Genomic DNA, 22,999 nt, shown 5'->3' on the forward strand with positions numbered 1-22,999 from the left:
GAAATCTGACAGCGCCGTTGATAATGTGAAGGGGGAGAAAACACAATTCACATTGTTACATAAATCCCAGTATACCATTATATTATAGTCGGACGACGCATTTCTTGGTATATAAAGAAAATGTACCTTCAGTCGTGGCATATTTAATTAGCCGTGAGCATGAATTATTAAAATAGTCCACAGAATGCTAAAGATGGATATAGTAATGATCAAATGTCAATTACATGTTTGACACAATTTCACAATTGCAAAAGTTTTCACATTTTGTTGGCACCTAAGCAAACTCCGATGCTTTGAAATTAGACTTTACATGTAGAATCTACACAAACTACTTCACATTGACAAAGTTAAAAAATGCATGTTGAATATAAATGAGATTTACAGAGAAAAATAGATTAATCTCAGTTGCATAAGTATTCAACCCCTTTGCTACTGCAGCCCTAAATCAGCTCAGGTGCAAATGATTTGTTTGAAAGGTCACAAAATTAGTGAAATGGTTTCAGCCTGTGTGTACTCACAGTGGCTTAGCTTTTAGATAATTTCCCTCAGGTATGTAAAGACTTTTAAGCTGCAACTCACATAATGATCAAACAAAGCAACCATGAAGATAAAGGTACTTTCGAAACAAGTCAGGGATAAAGTGGTAGAGAGGCACAGAGCAGAAGGGTACAAGAGAATTTCAGAAGGCGCCGATTACCCCTCTCAGCACAGTGAAGTTCATCATTAAGAAGTGGAAGCAGAAAACTGGTTTGGGATGTCACTCTGAAAGCCAACAGCAACCTTGAGAGTTTTGTGTCCAGATGGGAGTCAGTGTTCACACATCAACAATAAACCGGTCCCTACACAAAGCTGGCCTGTATGGACAGGTGGCAAGAAAGAAGCCATTACTCAAAAAGCCTCATCTTAAAGCACGTATGGAGTTTGCGAAAAAGCATGTAGATGATACTGCAGACATGTGGAAAAGGGTTTTGTGGTCAGACAAAAATTGAACTTTTCTGTCTAAATTCTAAGAGTTAGGTCTGTCACAAGCCCATTACTACACATCACCCAGTCAACACCATCCCAACTGTCAAGCATCATGCTGGCAGCATCATGTTATGGGGGTGCTTCTCTTCAGTAGGGACTAGGAAGCTTGTTCGGATAGAGGGGAAAACAAATGGTGCAAAGTACAGGCAAATCCTTGAAATCCTGTTTGGGTCAGCCAAGACTCTGAAACTGGGGAGGAAATTCACATTTCAGCGGTAAAATAACCCAAAGCACAAAGCCAAAGCCACACTAGTTGAACAAGAAGAAAATTAATGTTCTGGAGTGGCCCAAAGTCCTGACTTGAATCCAATCAAAAATTTATGGAGAGACTTGAAGACTGCTTGCAGTCCATCGACAATCCCCAACAAACTTATCAGAACTGGAGCAATTTTCCTGTGAAAAATGGGCAAAAATTTCACCATCCTGCTGTGCAAAGCTGGTAGAGACCTATTCAAAAAGACTAGCAGTAATTGCTGTAAAAGGTGTTTCTATCAGATACTGACTTAATGGGCTGAATACTTACTCAACCAGTAAAATTAATTTTGTACATTTTCTTTGCAAGTTTTGCTGACATTTAACCTCCTCCTCATAACAGTTTTCAGTTTAACCACTACAGCTTTGAAAAACAAAAAAGTTTGTTAAAAAAACTGTGCATAATTTATTTGTATATAAAAACGGTATTCACTAGATAATGAACAAGTTCATAATGAAAAACATTCTGTATAAAACAAAGTCCACAGGAAGCACTACACCATATTCCCAGAACTAGGCAGTATCATGCTGTACTACACTGTGATAGTTTGGCATTTTACTGTAAATGAAAAGTGGGGACAAAGGGAGCAGATGATGCAATTAAGCTTTATTTTTCTTTATACCAAAGACTTTGATATGAATGTATTTCTAATGTCATTATAACAGAAAGTATTCCTTCAATCATTTGTCATTAGTGCAAACAATGCCCGTTATAAATTATGTGCGTTTCTTTAACAACCTAGGGATCTAGCTTGCCAAGACTTCACCATCTGGTATAATACAAAAGACTGAAACTTCCTTCTGTCTTAATCAGTAGATATAGATTCCCTTTACCACAAGTGTCTTTAAAAAAAAAAAAAAAAAAAAAGTAGAAATGGAAGAAAAAAATCCACAAATGTATACTTCAACATGAACTTAATTAGCATTCTACTATGCACCACTACAAATTGATCCAAACAACTGCCAAAAACTCACATAATTCACAGCATAAAGCAATGGTTACAGCGGAGCAGTAATTACAGGGTAAAAGGGTTGCCAGGCATTAAACATATGTATCAATAATTATGTCAATGATTGTCTTGTGTAACATATATATATATATATATATATATATATATATATATACACACACACATATATATATACACAAACACACAATATATTTAATAGTATACCGTGTTCTCCTATTCTCAAAACCTGATTTACTAATATCATTTTTATATTGACAAAACTGCTCCAGGCTGCAGTTAAATCTAAAAGCAGTCTGGAACATTTATCAAAGAGAATATCACTGCATTTTATTAACAAAACCAGATTTGGTGAATAGGGCCATGTAGCCCCTGCTGTGTGTGCGTGTGTGATCATTTTGCAATCAAAAGTATTGTCGCCAACGTAAAATACCGTTGTGTTTGATGTTCAATGATATATTGGGTCGTGTGCTTTATTTAGGAAATACAACGTGCCACAAAAATACATACACAGCCATGGGAATCATTCATTCTTTTTGTTGACTTGCAAATACTATAGCCTAATTATATTGTAGAGCAATACTGATTTGAGCTTCTGGTATCAGTAACCAATGAATGGACTCATTTCTAGTGAATTCATGAGGTTTCATGGCAAGTGACACATGAAAAGGAACTGAAAAGAGAGCCACATATGTAATTTACAATGGTGATGCTCCCTCCTTTGCCCCCTTGTTGCTGCTGAGCTGAAGGAAGAGAATTGAGGAAGCAGCTGCCTCCCTACAGGCGGACCTGAAACCAGGTAATGCTATAATACATGTACATAATAGTAATATTTTGGTGGAATTTCATATGTAAATAAATAAAAAAGGACTATTCAGCAAACGTTAATTGATTACATTTTTCCCCCCTATTCATAAGTATAAAAGGGAACTGTAAAGAAAAGAAACATTATCAAGTCAAAATAAATTAAATTGCATATTAACATGATTTTATTCCAGTCAACTCTAATTCACACCCTGTCTATTTTAATAAAACAATACAATTGAGAAGTCTTAATATTTGGAAAACATATAAAGTAAGTTTTATGAATAGTGCTGACAAAAACATGTAAAAATAGTGTGTTTAGGGGTCTTCCTTCTCTTGCAGCACCTCAAGAAATGCAGTTTAATCCCTTACAGGGTTTCCCCAGTACAAGCCTAATCAGGGCTAATGCAGCTGCCATGCAAGAAGAGACTTATTCCTTTCCCAGTGGAGTACCAGTGGATGACACTGAAGGAAATATAACAAACAAAAATAAACTTTACAGATACTGGGCTACCATGACTGTCCTAAACGTAAACAATACAAAACACACAGTATAAAAAATAGAAGATGGAACATATTAAAAAAATATGTTAATTTTGCACCATCATTAACATAACTGATAAACATTGTGAATTGTTTACATCACTCAGATTCTCCCCCCCAAAATGCACACAAGCTTTAACCCACTTGGTTCCAAGTCTTTGTTATTGCTACTGAAGTGAATAGCCATTTAGCAGATGGCAGGTCTTTAGCGGTTTTGTCAGAGGAACACAGGTACAGTAGCAATTAGGAAATCACACTGCCTGGCCAATTCCTAGCTTGGTACTTTACCTGTATTTGTGTTCAAAATGTTACAGCCCCCTCTATCTATAGTTATGTTATACAGATACATTGCTTTAAAGTTATATATTAAATTTTAAACTTTTTATTTTATTTTTATTTTTAGCTAAAGTAAGATTGCTACACACTTTTGCAAAGTTTGATCACAGATTAAAACATATAAAGAGAATTAAAATAAAAACAATTAAAAAGTTAGATAAAGTCATGTAGTCGTGTTGGGTTAAGGTCTTGATTATTTCTGATCCTACATGGAAAAACGCTCAGAACTGTCACAGCAACGTTCATGCATTTGGTTAAAACCTTTGCAGTAAAGGATTGCTGCAAGCATTAATAATACCTAATCCCATACCCAGTCTACATAAATATACAAGATATAATCTTATATTTGTAATTTAATCGGATTTCTGGGGGATGCATCCTTCCATTTCCAAGACCTCGGGCCAGCCTTCATATTTATTGGTATCCTTGTTATTCTTGATGTGCTGCAAATGTCAAGAATCATACCATTAGCAAGAAAAATCAGAGCCACCTCTACATTAGGTACAGGTAATGACAGTTGAATAATAACAATGCTTCAAGAGTAATCACATTGCCTATCTATCTATCTATACAGGTCATATTAAAAATTTTTAAAGATACTACATTGAATAACTGAATTACAGTCAGCACTCTGATATATGGACACTTAGATACACGTCAGTCATGGTTTACAGTCCTCGCATTACTAATAAAATCCATCCTCATATGCAGGGCTTCTAGTGTTTGTTTTTTATTTTCCATCTCTCTCCCTCTCTTTAACCCTTAATAGTTGTTAAGCCTTAACTGAATACCAGATTAAAATTAGCGACGCACTACTAGAAACTAACGCAGTGGAAATTAAGCTGAATTCAGTGATTAGAGCCAGAACAAAATGCAGGTTCAAACAGAATCGGGTGAGATCACGTCATTTGTTAACGCAATCAAGATAGGAGGGTAAAAAACAACAACTTCCTTTGGCAATTAGTGTTTAAGAAAGCGAATCAGCTCAAAATATTTCAAAAGGACATCATGTGATCAAAAATAAAACCTGAAAATTAGAAGCCCTAATAAATAAATGTTATATTTTTATATATTATATATATATACACACACACACACACACACACACACACACACACACACACACACACACACACACACGCAGTTATTCGTTACATGCGATTTCAGACTCCGTCACCAGTTTTCCGATACAAAGTCCATCTCTTTAATGTTACAAATGACTTAACCGTCACAGCTCGCGTTTTTGTGGAAACTATAATAAGATCCAAAATGGAAAATTACCGATATGGTAACAGTATCCTGGGAGACAGAGAGTATGATTTTAGGAAAGGGAGATTGTGTTTAACCAACATGCTTGATTTTTTTGAGGATGCAACATCGACAATGGATAGCTGCAAAGCATATGACATGGTTAATTTAGATTTCCAAAAAGCTTTTAGAACATAAGAACATAAGAAAGTTTACAAACGAGAGGAGGCCATTTGGCCCACCTTGCTCGTTTGGTTGTTAGTAGCTTATTGATCCCAGAATCTCATCAAGCAGCTTCTTGAAGGATCCCAGGGTGTCAGCTTCAACAACATTACTAGGGAGTTGATTCCAGACCCTCACAATTCTCTGTGTAAAAAAGTGCCTCCTATTTTCTGTTCTGAATGCCCCTTTGTCTAATCTCCATTTGTGACCCCTGGTCCTCGTTTCTTTTTTCAGGCTGACAAAGTCCCTTGGGTCGACTTTGTCAATACCTTTTAGAATTATGAATGCTTGAATTAGGTCGGCACGTAGTCTTCTTTGTTCAAGACTGAACAGATTAAATTCTTTTAGCACGTCTGCATATGACATGCCTTTTAAGCCCGGAATAATTCTGGTCTCTCTTCTTTGCACTCTTTCTAGAGCAGCAATATCTTTTTTTATAGCGAGGTGACCAGAATTGCACACAATATTCAAGATGAGGTCTTACTAGTGCATTGTACAGTTTTAACATTACTTCCCTTGATTTAAATTCAACACTTCACAATGTATCCGAGCATCTTGTTAGCCTTTTTTATAGCTTCCCCACATTGTCTAGATGAAGACATTTCTGAGTCAACAAAAACTCCTAGGTCTTTTTCATAGATTCCTTCTCCAATTTCAATATCTCCCATATGATATTTATAATGTACATTTTTATTTCCTGCGTGCAGTACCTTACACTTTTCTCTTAAATGTCATTTGCCATGTGTCTGCCCAGTTCTGAATCTTGTCTAGATCATTTTGAATGACCTTTGCTGCTGCAACAGTGTTTGCCACTCCTATTTTTGTGTCGTCTGAAAAAATAACAAGTTTGCTTACTATACCAGAATCTAAATCATTAATGTAGATTAGGAATAGCAGAGGACCTAATACTGATCCCTGTGGTACACCGCTGGTTACCACACTCCATTCTGAGGTTTTTCCTCTAATCAGTACTTTCTGTTTTCTACATGTTAACCACTCCCTAATCCATGTACATGTGTTTCCTTGAATCCCAACTGCGTTCAGTTTGAGAATTAATCTTTTGTGCGGGACTTTGTCAAAAGCTTTCTGGAAATCTAAATAAACCATGTCATATGCTTTGCAATTATCCATTATCGATGTTGCATCCTCAAAAAAATCAAGCAAGTTAGTTAGACACGATCTCCCTTTCCTAAAACCATGTTGACTGTCTCCCAGGATACTGTTACCGTATAGGTAATTTTCCATTTTGGATCTTATTATAGTTTCCATAAGTTTGCATATAATAGAAGTCAGGCTTACTGTTCTGTAGTTACCTGGTTCAGTTTTGTTTCCCTTTTTGTGGATCGGTATTACGTTTGCAAGTTTCCAGTCTGTCGGTATCACCCCTGTGTCAAGAGACTGCTGCATGATCTTGGTTAGCGGTTTGTAAATTCCTTCTTTCATTTCTTTGAGTACTACTGGAGGATCTCATCCGGCCCAGGGGATTTGTTTATTTTAAGAGCTCCTAGTCCCTTTAACACTTCTGCCTCAGTTATGCTAAAGTTATTTAGAACTGGATAGGAACTGGATGACATGTGGGGCATGTTGTCAGTATCTTCCTTTGTAAAAACTTGTGAAAAGAAATCATTTAATATATTTGCTATTTTTTTCTTCACCTACGATTTTGCCATGTGTATCTTTTAAACATTTAATCTCCTCTTTGAATGTTCTCTTGCTGTTGTAACATTGGAAAAAAACATTTTGGAATTGGTTTTAGCTCCCTTAGCAATGTTCATTTCTATTTCTCTCTTGGCCTTTCTAACTGCCTTTTTGACTTGCGTTTGCAGTTCCGTGTACTCTTTCTGCGTACTTTCTTTTTGGTCCTTTTTTAATGCTCTGTAAAGTGCCTTTTTTCGCTGAATATTTTTTTTAATTGATCCATTAAACCATTTTGGCAATTTAGTTTTACATTTAGAGCTGTCTACTTTAGGGTTGTAATTGTTTTGCGCCTCTACTACTACACCCTTCTTGGGTGTTTTCTCTATCTCTATTTTGACAAAGTCCAACATAAAAAATTAATTTGCAAACTGAACACATTAGGGATTCAAGGAAATACATGCATATGGATTAGGGGGGAGTCGTTAACATATAGAAAACTGAAAGTACTGATTGGAGGAGAAACCTCAAATTGAGCAATGTAACCAGTGGCATACCACAGGGATCAGTATTAGGTCCTCTGCTATTCCTAATCTACATTAACGATTTAGATTCTGGTATAGTAAGCAAACTTGTTATTTTTTCAGACGACATAAAAATAGGAGTGGCAAACACTGTTGCAGCAGCAAAGGTCATTCAAAATGATCTAGACAGCATTCAGAACTGGGCAGATTTAATATAGAAAAGCATAAGGTACTGCACACAGACAATAAAAAATGTCCATTAAATACCATATGGGAGATACTGAAATTGAAGGAATCTATGAAAGACCTAGGAGTTTATGAGGACTCAAACGTCTTCATCTAGACAAAGTGGGGAAAACAATAAAAAAAGGCAAATAAACAAAATGCTCTAATTTTTATTTATATATATATATATATATATATATATATATATATATATATATATATATATATATATATATATATATATATTGTGAAAAGTGTTGCATTTAAATAAAGGGAATTAATGTTAAAATTTTACAATGCATTAGTAAGACCTCATCTAGAATACTGTGTTTAGTTCTGGTCACCTCACTACAAAAAGGATATTGGTGCTCTAGGAGGAGTGCAAAGAATGACCAGAATTATTCCAGGTTTAAAAGGCATGTCTCATGCAGACAGGCTAAAAGAACTGAATAAACTGAATCTTGAACAAAGACAACTATGCGTCGATCCGATTCAAGCATTCAAAATTCTAAAAGGTACTGGACAATGTTGACTCAAGGGACTTTTTCGATCTGAAAAAAGAAACAAGGACCAGGTCACAAATGGAGATTAGATAAAGGGGCATTCAGATCAGAAAATAGGAGGCTTTTTTTAAAAAAAATTTTATTGTGGGATTCTGAAACCAGCTCCCCAGATGTTGAAGCCGACACCTTGGGATCCTTCAAGAAACTGCTTGATAAGATTCTGGGATCAATAAGCTACCAACAACCAAATGAGCAGGATGGGTCGAATGGCCTCCTCTCATTTGTAAACTTAATGTTCTTATGAATCAAATCTTCCATGAACGACCTACCATCATCATGATCCATCTTTGATAGGTCAGATAAGGAAAAAAAAAAAAAAGAAAACTGCAACAGTGCCAAAGAAAAGAATATGCACTACAATATATGTCTCCCTGTACAGTTCCTCAAACCCAAGTCATATTTTAATTTCTGTACAAAATGTGTGTGTGCGCACGCGCCTGCAGGACAGGGGATTGTTTGGGTGGTAGGGGACAGGTTACAAGTGCTCACCTACATACAGGTCAAATCAGATATGCGTCACACAAATTTTAAAAGGGTCAGATATGCGAGTGCCGACGGTATACTGGTATCTCTAAGGTATACAGCAGTGGTGGACAACGATATGAAAATTTTATTTCAATATCGTGCACGTATTTCGATAGATAATATCGAAGTCTTCCAAAACACAGAAAAATATAACAATTGCAATATCAAACCTATATAGACATTAACAGATATTTGTATATGAAAAGCAATAACTTATTTTACCTCAGTAGTGCTTTATTTCATAATATCCACGGAGAAAACAAGGTTTTGTTATATTGTTACTTTTTCATCACTCGCCACCTCGAAATATTTTCTATACTTCACTGCGCAGACATTCTATTAATTGAATCTTCAACTGCTCTACGTATAAATGCTGCCGCACGACACCTCAGAATGGATGGCCAATGCTTTTTTTGTGAATAATTTTTTAAACCAATAATGCGTAATGCTGCATGCAAATACAATGATTGACAAGTGACACTGTTTTGCAATTAACAGCTTTTTTTTTAGTTTAATTGGGAAACAGAATTGGCTCAAAACAAGTTTAAAAGGCACGTCACGTGATCAAAACTAAAACCTGAAAACTTCAAGCCCTAGTTATAGGGTGTAATGTAACACTGCAGATGTATATCCAGATTTTATAGCCATCTGTGATTCGCTTTCAACTAAAAACTTAAGCAGCACAATATTCAAGGCAGGCAAATATTCTAAATACAAGGCATCCACGCAAGGCACTTAAACATACTGTACCTGTTCAAATGGGCTCTTTGTTTTAATTCCTTTTCCTCCAACAAAAATCCAGTTATCCCGAAAGCCAAGGGTGGCAATAGTTGTACTTCCTAATTCACCGAGAAGTTTCCGTGCTTCATCATTAAGTCTGCCAAACAAAACCCCCAAAATATTAAAAGTAGCGCAAATCACTTTATACAATCTCATGTGGTAAAAGATTAAAACAAGGTAACACACAACCATATTCATTATATTTATAACAACAGCAAAACTAGAACTTGGAGCACTACTGATTTAATAATCAAAAAGTGAATGTCATTCTAGATGCAATGGTTTATAAACAAGTAAAAAGGATATGTGAAATGTATAATAGCTATTTCCAGAGGTTATAACAATGTGCCAGTGTAACTCGTAATTCTACTGGACACCACCTGTAATAGAACACTGACCGAATCATAAAGACAATATGTAAAAGTGCACGGTCTGCATCACTGACATGGTTAAATGTTAAAACAATGCAGCAGCCAAAGTTTCTCATTACATACACATACACCAGTAACTGAACTTGACAAAGAAAATCTAAGAAATGTGTACAAAACATCAAGACATAGCTTAGGGAACCGTCTCTATACAACACAAACTGAAAGTCATATGTTCTCAATATGCCAGTGATATGTCAGACATCAAGGTCATGGTCTTCAATACATTTAGCAAAATATGAAGTCCCCTGACCATTAGAATCTCAGAGCACAGCTGTCTACAAACTATGAAGCCAATATCTCAGGGTTCTCAATCCGAAAAGCCAAAAGTCATATGACCCAACATAGCAGCCGTCTTAAGTGACAGGTCTAACTTAAGGGTGCCGTTTCCATAACATGGTAAATATGTCAAGTCACAAAAGGAAGGAACACACAATATCAACTTACTTAGTTGCACCATCATCAAAGGAGGCAATTAATACAACTGTCCCATCCTGGATGGTCTTGAGAAACTCGATTAAAGGATTCACGTCTGGAAAGCACAGTAGTCAACATTAAATAGGACACACTCAACATAAGAACAAGTTTTACTTGGGGGAAAAAATAAATAAAAAGGCAACTAGTCAAGAACTTACCTCCCCCCCACATGTCATAAAACTTTGTATCCACTAATTCTCCAGTTTTACCTGTATGTGAATACAACAGTGCTTAATTAATGAAAAATTATTGTCCCAAACAAGTCTTTGCACTGTAATTTGTAAGTCTAGTTTAAATAGGATCAGTAAAGCAGTCTGGTCCTTCAGTTCAACTAAAACTACTCTTGTGGGTATAGGTGATAATGCAAGAGAGCAATTGGGCAATCACTTTTTTTTTTTTTTTTTTTAAACAAATGGATTAATAAATTTTTTTATATATGTACAGACACTTTAATATTCCTAGAATGAGCACTTTACACTATGAAGTTTGCAATGATACTTTATACCGTAACTCAAACCATTTTGTTATGGTGCTTTGACTTCAGTTCACTGTGTATTGCCAGTTTAAAAAACAAAAAAAGTGTTTTACAATAGTTGTTCTCTAGATGGTGCTGGTTTACACAATCCTACCATATATACACTTTGGATGATCCAGTCTGTTTTACATTTGGTAAAAAAAAAAAGGAATGGGTGCAAACTTAAAAATGTTAAGGACAGTAATGAGATCCACAAAAGTGCACAGGTCAGGGTTAGAATGTTAAAATGAAATCCCCAATCACAGAAACTAAATTTACCATTTACTAAAGCTATATTCAATCCTCTTCCAACATTGTTCTTAACACCACTCATCAACCTGTAAAAGAAAAGAATGTTACGCACTACAGTTCAAACAGGTCATTACATTTTATGGTAGAAATTACAAATGATTTTGCATTTGTTTGAACCTTTAACATTTTCACAAGATACATTAGTATAATTACACTGTCAACACTGAATCTTTACAAATAAGGGATCATTTGAAAACATACACTTCCACTAGTCAACAACAAAAACCACTTAATACGTGCTGTATCCAATTATTTCACTTTAGAAATCATTAAAAACACCTTACAATTGTGGAAAGAAATGCGGTTTGTTGCATGCGTTAGCTGAATTATAATCTTTCTGTTCATCAGTAATGATAAATTAAGGCATCTGGATAACAGAAACCAAGGTAGACACAAAATATAAGTGTGTATGTCTATAAAGGTGCCTTCATTATATCCCCTTTGATTCAATTTCATCTCATGTTGACAAAGAACATCTACTGTGTTGACGGAGTGCGAGACAGTTGAGAGTTTTCTTGATGCTAACTAAAAAAGTAAATCTACAGTAACCTAATCTACAGTAACGATTTCACACATACACAAGACAACAGCAGCCATTCTATGGTTACCCCTGCATTTCTGCATCACTGGAAAGCTGAAAAATACACACTTACACACGATCTTCCAAGCACATCTTTGGCCCAACAACACTTGCTGCCCCACTTGCCATTTTGAATGCAAAATGCTTCTCCGGACAGGGTTTTGAAAGCCCACATTTATACTTTGGCGGTTTTGTAGCTGTAAGAAAAAAAGGCAACTGAATTCAAATGTTACTCAAATACAGCGAAGATATACTTCAGGTTAAAAGGGAAATGCAACTCAAGTCACCTCCATATTTCATTAAGCTTTTTCTCCAGTCAAGTTCTGTCAAAATGTTGGTTTTATATTTGATTAAAGCAGATGCTTAGTAAAACCGTACAATTTTCCAGTAACATTATGCATACTGTACATCATGCTTGATCAGTTTGACATGTCCCCAGTTGCTAGAAGTGTTTTGAAAAAAAAAAAAAAAAAAAAAAACGACACTCTTCAATAACATAAACCTACAATATATATATTCTAAATGAAATTAGCATCTCAAACGTTTAGTGAATGATTTTACTAAAACATACAAGGGGTGAAGGAACTAAAAAGTGATGCATCTGTTGCAATCGTTGCAAACCACATGCAAACCAGTCGGAAGTGTAGCGTGAACCGTACTAAACAAACACAATGCTGTTAGCACCATTTAGTTTCAATTAAAAATAATCTTTTATTCGCATTGTACACCCAACACCTCCTTATGTCGGACAATGACTATGAAAAGCTTTTTGGGGGTGAAGGTTGGGGCTCAACTACAGAATCTGATGGGATTAAATTGCCTTTTAAGAAAAAAAAATGGTATGTACAACATTGAAAAAATATTGGGCAGCTGGCTCAATGAGCCAAAATAAATAAATTGTATATATATATATATATATATATATATATATATATATATATATATATATATATATATATATATATATACTATTAAAACAGGCAAAGAAGGATCAGAATGCATTGTACAGATGAGTACAGATGATGTGTACATTTAACAAAAACAATGTTATTTTGATTCTTACACCCTTGCATGTATAGATGTTATCCTTTGGGCTCCCTCTGCTGTAGCAAACCACAACTCTACTGCCGCTATTCTATTTGAAAATAAATGTAGCACACCTTCGCTTGAGATCTCGCAAATAATATTTAAATTCGTATTTTGCGGCTCTCTTCGTGAAGATATTTGTTCTTCGTACATACTTTACGAACTTCCATATGTCTGCACTGCGGCTGACCCATCTTGGTACATCTACCCCATAGTGCAAAGCAAAATAAATTAAACTTACGATGTGAATTTGACGCTGCTGACCTTGCTGTTAAAAAAACAAACAAAAAAACAAGAAAAGTTAAGCAATGCTTTTAAATGAGCCTCTCTTCAGAAATAATGGTTAGCTTTTTGTAGAGTGCTAGGGCACAGCAGTTAGTTCTGTTAATGTAGAGTGTCCCTGTCTTCTTTCTGTGATTTTATTTGAAGTCCTTAACAAATGACTTGGTTGTTGAAGATCTAGTTGTCCAATGAACACAAAGCAAGATTAGGATTTTTTTTTTTTTTTTTTTTTTTTTTTTTTTTTTAAAAAGGCAGGGAAAACCTAAGAAACAGATTTTATTCAAATGAGAAAACTTGCTCTATGCCAATACATTGGATTTGTTGATGAAGCTGCACAGGACTTATTGTCGGCAAGGATGATGCATCCCTCACTTTCTTTATCAACTGGCTTAACATGTTACTTGTAGATGTATTGTATCTTTAAAAATACACGTGCTTTGGGCAAAAGTAATTTGTTGTACATGTCATGTAGGCATAGAGCTCCACTTGTGGCTTCAGATTGTCCACAAACTACGCATGGTAACACTGCAAGCTAATCAGACTTCAATAGTGAATGAGCATACCTTCGATTACAACTGGTATGGGGTACTCTGTTGCATATTATAAAAGAGTCTGCCTTTTGTCAGTCTACAGCAAGATATAAATATACTGTATAGACTAATGTCATAGAAATCAATTGCTCTCAATTAGCATTTTATGATTCAGTATGTATGTATGTATGTATGTGTATATATATATATATATATATATATATATATATATATATATATATATATATATATATATATATATGTGCTTTGTTCATGCTGAATAAAAACTACAGAAACAGCTTAGGTTTCAGTAAAATCTACATTATAATGAAATAACACACACACACTCTTACAATGTTTGACACTTTGCTGAAGTTTTGGCAGAATGAAAACTTACCGAACACATTTCCTAAACTGGCATCCATTTTGAATTCAAAAACTTGAGAAGCAACATAAAATGCCAATAGAAATCCTATAACCACCACAAAAAGCTTCACAAACCCTGTAAAAGAAACAAGGATCAGTTTCTATGGAACAAATTCAACTGCAACCGATAATTCCTAAGCTAGTGTCCTCGCGGAATACGCTACATAAATGTACAGCAGAGTCAATTATCTGAACTAATTGCAACCGATAATATTTTGCATATTCGACTTGTATGGATAATTGAACAGGTATTAAACAACTACTGTACTTTAAACAATGTACAGAATAAAGTCAACACACAAGTGCTTAGTACACAAGTACCTACTGATGATACGCAGCTAGTCTATTCTAATCACATTAGCATACAAAATTGCAAAGCTTTACAAATCATAAAATTCTGCAATTACTAAAACTTTAACACTTCCAGTTAAGATAATGAAATACTGTAAAATTAAAATGTACCACATGCCAAACTTTGAAAATCAAGGAATACAATTCAGTACAACTTTGACATTACAGAACTTTAGGTATCATTACTTAAATTCAGCAAAATGTTTCTACACTTTGACACTTGCTGTTAAGGCATTGTAATAACGTGCAATTGAAATAAACACTATAAAAAGTTTTGGCTGCTCAATAGGAGACATGATCTCCAGATCTGTGGCAGGGCAGGAGAGAGCCCTGTGTGTAAATAGGGGGCAGGGAAAGCCCTGCTGATAAATGTATTGTTAGTGTATAGTTAAAAACACAAGAGAACGTAGTTTGGTGTTGTACTTAAAAGGGTGATGTTACTGGTGTTGTATTTAAATGTATTTTGTTTGCATTTAAAAGGCCATGTTTGTTTGCCATTGTTTGGCATCTAGTCTCAGAATGCGTCCATCTCCGAATTGATTAATTTGTTACTAATTCAGAGGCCACATGTATATAAAAATGTGCCTGTTTGTAGTGGGTGTGGAAGGAGAAAGAGAGGCACCAGGACTGCCTTTTTTTTTTGTTTAATAAATATGCGCACCACATATCCATCCTGCCACAAGCCCTTACTGATGAAATAGAAAAATCAAAGAACTGCAACAATTTAAAGCACACAATGCAAAATCTAAGGTTTCAGTGGTCTGAACAATTCTGTAACTCATGTGCCTCAGTCTGCTAGTCCTTTTGTGCTTAATACACGACACGTTTCATTGTGCGATTACAGGTGCATTCGGTTGATTAAAGATCAACTAATTGACTACTGTAAATGTTAAAACTTGCTAATATGTATGGATTTATTTTGTTTTGTAATGTATGGAAATAATAATATCAGCAATAAAAACCATCACAAAAACAAACCTTTCCATGGGGGATAATGTAAGGCGAATTAAAAATCTCCCTTTCAGTAATGCTGGATTAATAACCAAGACACATCCAAATGCATTTGCCCAATCCAAGAAGAACAATACTGTTGTACAATACTTTCATGACGTCGTGCTTACCTGCTACTCTCATTCTTTCAGCTTGTTTCCGTGCTGCTCCAGTGGAGGGAATCTGGATATCTTTGTATGACAAAGAAACATTGATGAAAAACCACTTAAACCCAATATCTAAATTGTACACAGCAAACAAAGTATTGATTTGTGTTCAGTAATATTAGCGCACAATCAAGAAACAGGACATTCAAAAATAGGTCATTTCAGTAGATCAGGTTTTCAAATGGGAAAGTATTTAATTCAACTTAGCAAGAAATGCAAACAGCTCATACAGATATACAGAATACATGCTGCATCTTTGTGGAACCAACATGTAGCCTACATGTACTGCCATTTACCATTTTGTATAGGTTACATCAAGCTTGCAGTACATGTACAGTACATTTAGAATTGTTCATTTAAATTACTAATACCCTTTGGAATTACTATACCATTTTGCTCAGTTTCAGTTGCATACAAAGCTATAAAAAAAAAAAAAATAATCTAAAATTGTTAATGTAGAAATACTAAATGAAACTAAACTCAACGACAATCCACAAACCATAATTCTCAACCAAAAATATATCAAACTATTACAAAAAATGACATCTCTGGGGGCTATAGGCATGTGCATATTTCAAGCTATGTAAGAATTTCATTTTTTGATCAAAATACATCCACTACCCCCTGTGACCTGGATGCCAGGAAGTTAGACAGACGGCAGTACTGGTGTTGAATGCACTGGTGTGTTAGTTTACTGATAAACAAAAGTTTTAACAAAACAAAAACACAGAACAAACAAAAAGGCACATTGGCGAACAGACAAACAAACAAAACAGTGGACAGCCCAAAACAAGTGTCGTGCTGGTCCTTCCAGCAAGAGTAGCAATTGTTATGTATTTTATAATCTATCTGCCCTCTCCCTCTCTACCTATAAAAAAGATATGTTTGGATAGATGATGACGAGATCTACAAGCATCAAGCAAAGTATTATGGTATCCGGGGATTTGGGATTCATGAAGTTGCTTTTGTCATGCATTCAAGCATTGCTTATGGCCACTTTGGTGAGGCTGAAGTGCCACATACTGGCTATTTCTTCAGCTTGGCATTCTGAGGACTGATATACAGGAAAAAGTAACAGTATATGCTTCCACTGGCACTAGCTTAGAGCAGAGGTTTATGAACTTGCATGGGACTCGTTTCAATGTGTTGTGCATATAGATGTACAACAGAAGCCTGTAACCATGGCATATGCAGGCATCTCATTTAGTTAGCTTTTTATCAAACTAAAAACAGAGGCTAGGTATTGCAAATTAGCAAAGAAAATTAGTAACCTTTTTAGACGGAATGATAGTTTAAACTAAAAATACTATTAATACCCATTATTGAGGAGTTTTGTGAGGTATGTGTTAAATACAGCAAACAGGGGGTGGGGCTTGGCTGGAGATGCCGCACTGAGTGTCCTGTTGATATGCAGTGCCTTTTAAACCTGTTTTACAGTTGAAAAAAAACATTTAAACAGCGCATGTAAAATAAACAGTGTATGTGAAAATAAATTGGACCTGATGCGCCTGGCGGGCGCTGAATAAATGAAATGCTAAGGGTTAAGGCTCTAATGTAATACAATAGACTGTAAAAGCAGGAGCGGGCATTTAATTTAATCATTTTAAGAATTAGTTCAGTTTCCAACTAAACCAAGCCTTTTAGATATTACAATATCAATTAAACCAAATATAAATGTTTAGTTTATATAAAGGTTTTACTGCAATTAAAAAAAGAGGAACTGTTAAGTTTGAATACAAGATAAAGTGTATTTAATAACTTTAGTATACAGTAAGCTTCCTGAAGGAAAACTAATTTTGTGATCTCATTCTTACCTGTTTGTAGCAGAGCGGTGCTGGGCATGACATGTTCTTTTTGGCAGTCAAAGCGGGGCTTGCTGGTTGTCAGCAGTTTTAAATTCAAGGCCTTTCTATAATGAGTAAAATTAACTACCGAAATTCCTTTTGGTACCAGAATAAGGGAATATATGGGGTAATGTCCATTCTCTTCATTATATTATAGAAATTAATTAAAACTTATCAGCCAAAGCAAGCATTTCATTTAAATTTGAAAAGTGGTCTACAGTATCAGTTCTATTTGGAAAGGTAGTGACTAAACTGGAATGATGTTTGTGAGCCAGAAATTACTTCATGTGGTGAATTTGGAAGAGCGCTTGCAGTAGAGTTGCACATTTAATTTGGCCTTGGCAAGTAAACAGGGCATCTAAAACTTGCTTGTGTAGGTGAATTTTTAAAAACAGAGAAAGTTTAGACTTAGTTCAGTCACTACAAAACTACTACATTCTCATATGTTAACAGTGCCCCGAATTTAAATTAAAATAACTGGACATTCCACTGAAAGCTTAAACGATTAACCAATAATGTATACCGATAATCATGCATGAATTTCTTCCAGCACAGAACTTAATGTTTGGTCAGGTGCGCTTACTAATGACATAAGAAAACCGAGACATTCATTTTCCCAGTGCTGTGTAACGTGCAACCAAAATGCAGTAATTACATCTCAAAACAGCAGTCTTTGGATTATTTATTTATTTTATATCTTTAGACAACAGGATAGCAAGCTGTCTGCAGAACAAGTTCAAGAACATATCTTCTTTGCTTTACTGAACATTTCTTTCCAAAACCACACTTAGACAATTTAGTTCCCGCTGCATTTGCTTTTCCAAATGTGTTGTATTAATTCAAATTTAAAAGTATTAAAAACAGTGCTGCTTCATCAATTAAAAAGCAAAAAAAACTCTAAAACCAACTAAGTGCACCATTTAATAACCAGTAAACAAAACATTTGTGTTGCATACATTGCAGCATTCAAACTTGCATTCAATTTCCAGCTGTACAAATACATTCCTTTTGTTTTGTTAATCAGAACCATAACCACACACACATTTGACAAGCGTACCTGCATCGGGCCAATACGTATTTCAGCAAATTCAATAGCGTGCAATTCCAAACCTGTTGTGTAGCATTTTCTTTTTAAGGTCCTACTTTATCCAATCTCAAAGTCACCTGCATTATTATAGCATTGCAGTTACAAGAATACTTAATTTTACCACTCAGCTTTCTACCAATAGCTGCTTGGCACTCCAGGGGCGGGTTCAGTTTGAACATTGACAAATCAATGGCTCGGGAGAGTGGCAATAAGGACATTCATAGAGACTGACAGCTATTGCATTAACACCAAGTGAAGCAGCTGTGACGTTTGAGAGGTCAGTCAAATGTCTGAAAGCTTGCGCTTAACATTCAAAATGACTAAAGGTATTGAGAGCAAGAAATTAAAACTTAATTAGAACAGTGGTTTTGTGTTTTTACCTAGCAACATGACCTGAATGCTGTAGATCCTGAACAAATAAATCGGGTTGTTGACAGTTATTTTTCTGCGAGACATAACCGTGGCTGTAGTAATCCCATTGTGGCACTGGTGCAGTAGTTTAATATTACACACACTGGCGCATACATCACACTGGTGTATTATCAGTCAGTCCCCCCCCCCCCCCCCCCCCCTTTTTACAGGCCACAAAAAAATGCCTAGAAATAGACTTATTCAACATTTTTTTTTATGGTATCTTATATGCTGTTGCAACTGCAACAAAAAAAGGGAACAGAGTTTGAGATCAGCTGATCCTCATGCAAGGTTTTATATAGGCTAAATTTATATTATGTGCCTCCCTCTTTAAATGATAGGCTCGAAAAACTGCCTCTGAACATTTTGTGATTTTCCTGTGTTTAATGCAATGCTTTATTAAATCTACTGCTTAGCACTGCCCTTGTAGCTATGTAAATTTGCACCCAGCCTGGGGTTGCACTATGTATTAAGAATAAGAAACTTTTTTCATGATTCTGAGAGAATATTTAATTGTAAATGTAAATGTAACCTTTTAATTATGCAACATGTTTATTTTTTTGTTTTTTCTTTATTATTTGAAGCATCAGTAGTTGCAATGGACAGAATTTACATGGATGTCCCTGTACTACAGACTATCAGGAGGCACTCAATTTGTTGCAATTATTACTGGCCTCTCTAATACATAATGCCCCCAGTTAGTATCATGCTTTTAGCTGAGCTGTGAATTGTATTTAGTTCTCAGCATCCGAAATGCAAATGCTCATGTACTGTACCCCCAGATTCTGAATCTTAAAGTTTGTTATTAAACAGCACCTGTGGTCTGCATGATCAGCAGGGCATATCAGATTTACAAAGACTCCCTAAACGATGCTGTACTGTGTCTATGAGGAACTAAACTTTTTTTATATATTACAGCAATCCCTTATCGTTTGCACAGGGAAATTACTACAGAACCAGGATGCTGACATAACCTGAGCAGGTATGTTGTTGAGACATGCATTCCCCTGGCACATTTAACAATTTCCTTTCAGAATGCTCACTAATATGAAAGTGGCTGCAGCCTAGGGCAATCACTACAGAATCAGGATATTCTGGTGGAAATTGTCCTTGGTTTTGGGAGTGGTGTTTACTTGGATTAAGCAACGAGTTTACCACATATACTTAGTTAGGTACCAAGCACAAAGTTAAATATTTGCTAAACTTCGGCAAGCCAAGCAGCACTGCAGAACGAGGTGACCTCATTTATAAATGGCAATTTTACCTTTGTGCAGCATCAGTTTACTGAAAAGGCAGCGGTCCTGTTTGACATTAGAAGATAATGAGATTAAAGTTTATAGACTTTTTTTGTCGATTCCATCTGCCACTGGACCAGTTTCAACACAGACCTGTTTCCGTCAGAAGCATTTATCGAAGGAAAAATAACTGTACTTTAAGACAGGAAACAGATATTTTTATGCAGTTCACTCTGTCTAATAAAAATCACAGACATAAACCAAGTAGAGTAAGCCCCCCACAACAAGCAACACAAACATTTATAACTCAGCGATTATAAACTGCATGGGGTATTGTGTGATACATGAGAATTTAATTCCAACCCTATAATACCCAGTGCATTATTCTCTCTATATATTATATATTTGCCTACGTTACTGAGAGGGGGTGCATTTTTGTTTTCATTATAAAATGTACAGGTACTTGTTTCCACTCAGCGATATATTCTACAGTATAAAATGTGTATTATTCCACTAGTTACATCAATGACCTATTATCCTTATTTTCATATTTAAATGTGTTAACCTTACTACTTTCTAAATGTTTAATAGTCAAACATTGTGTATGGTATCTGAACCCAGGAAAGGGTTTACTTTAGCCTCGTTTTCTGGGCCAATGAATTAATTTAATTAAATTAAGCAACAGTGTTTCAATTATACAGGAGTACAAAGGCCTGGACACACCAGCGCTTCGCTTCACCTAGCGTGGCTTTTTTAATCGAGAGCTGTTGTGTGACTTAGAGAAATTAGTATTAGTACCGGTACTAAATACAGTAATTAGCTTTCTTATCCTTCAAATCCGTAAAACACTATGCATTTTTTAAAAATAATGCCTCTATTTTATCCTTTTCATAGAAAGTTAATGCCTATGTTTGTCACCGAAGTATGCCAATACTCATATGGCAAATGTCAGATAATAAAGTATTACTTTTTCTTGAAAAATGGCGCGTATCCAAGTATAAGCCTATGGGTTTATTTAAGCGTCTATATGGTATGACAGTAAGGTCCCCAAGGGTGACCTTCACAGTGCCACAGTTTGTCATGATTTGGACGCTGAGAACTAAATACGATTCACAGCTCAACTAAAAGCATGATACTAACTGAGGGCATCATGTAGTACAGAGGCCAGTAATAATGATAGTCTTCAATTGCAACAAATTGAGTTCCTCCCGATAGTCTGTAGTACAGAGACATCCATGTAACTTCTTTCCCAACCATACTATTTATAGATTAACCAATTAATTATTTCACGAACGGCGCCTCCAGCTGCATCTGGCCTGTAAATGCAGTACCGGGGGGTGCTGCAAAAAGCGAGCACGTGTGTGTGTGTGTGTGTGTAAATATATATATATATATAATATATCTATATATATATTATATATATATATATATATATATATATGTATACATATATATGGTTGTTTTAAACTAAGGCATTTGCTTTGTTTGTTTTATGCATGACCACTTGTGCCGAAGCCTTAATTACAATGAAAACAAATGTCAACAAAGGCGACCAGAGCGTATACAGGTTATACCTGAAATGAAAGACTGCTAAATGGATTGTATACCCCCTCATTATACCTGAATATTTGTACTGTAATTGTAAAATTCTCTTTAGAACAAGTAGCAGGGCGTATATCATTATATATATAAATCGCGTTCATATTCAACAAAATGCACCAGCACCAAATGCAGTCTGGCAGGAGAGAATCGGATTAACCATTTACTAAGAGAACAGACGTTGTTCGGTTTTCCTTTAGAAACACAAATTACTAAACGACCGTGTTGTATCGAGATAACCACAAATCCATCACACTCTGGCTTGGGTTATAAAGTAAGTACAGTACATTTTTAATTTACATCTATATTTTAAAAACCTAACATCGTCTGTGTTTTTAAGGTAATACAAAATTAAACATTTAATGTATGTATGTATATATAAATAAATTCGCACGTGACTTAATTTCATTTAAATTACAAATAATACCGTGTTATCACATGACATAGGCTAGGCTACTGCTGCTGAGCGTACACAATCATTTTGCAAGTAAATTCAAAACAATGCAACGTTTTAAAACATAAAATATGTTCCAAAAAATGAATATGCAAAATCCAGCTCATCTTACCTGATCAGTGCCACGGCGACAGGTACTACCTAAGGTTTCATTTAAGACTCTTTTTCTAGAAAAAAAAAACAGGAAATGTATCAAACGTCCAATCGAAAATGTTCTTTTGAAAATAGAGGATCTTTAGTCCAACCCAAGAGCAGATAAGATTCAACTACAAAATCTACCATGACTTTTTTCCTACACTGCTACCCCCTGTCTTAGAGGACTCGGTGCATTCTCAGAAACTACACCACGACAGTAAATCCTAGCAGCATTGAACACACAGACTACATTCATTTCAAGTCTCTTCAGGGTAAATTTTTAAAGTTAACTTATTGTTTTCATTATAAATGGGCGTTGCTGTCCTCCGGCTCTGGCTTACTTGTTATCCCCAAGCAAAAGCGCACCACACTTGTACAACGCTCATTTAGCTTCATGGCTCTGACTCTCTGGAACTCCCTCCCAGCTTTGGTTGGAGATG

General features: G+C 35.5%; 1 protein-coding gene across 1 annotated transcript; it reads right to left on the reverse strand.

Annotated features, from left to right (window-relative positions):
• Positions 1-3,212: 3,212 nt before the first annotated feature.
• LOC121318304 (protein FAM3C-like) lies at positions 3,213-22,634 on the reverse strand. The gene is made up of 10 exons (XM_041254821.1): positions 22,537-22,634; positions 15,759-15,818; positions 14,258-14,362; positions 13,290-13,316; positions 12,036-12,159; positions 11,350-11,408; positions 10,715-10,765; positions 10,527-10,611; positions 9,622-9,748; positions 3,213-4,372 (listed from the first exon to the last, which is right to left on the reverse strand). Exons 2-10 carry the CDS (start codon positions 15,769-15,771, stop codon positions 4,283-4,285), a joined length of 681 nt encoding a protein of 226 aa, XP_041110755.1. The 5' UTR covers positions 15,772-15,818; positions 22,537-22,634; the 3' UTR covers positions 3,213-4,282.
• Between the last annotated feature and the right edge of the window lie 365 nt (positions 22,635-22,999).

This window comes from Polyodon spathula, chromosome 7 (assembly GCF_017654505.1).
Source record: "Polyodon spathula isolate WHYD16114869_AA chromosome 7, ASM1765450v1, whole genome shotgun sequence".
Classification (NCBI taxonomy): domain Eukaryota; kingdom Metazoa; phylum Chordata; class Actinopteri; order Acipenseriformes; family Polyodontidae; genus Polyodon; species Polyodon spathula.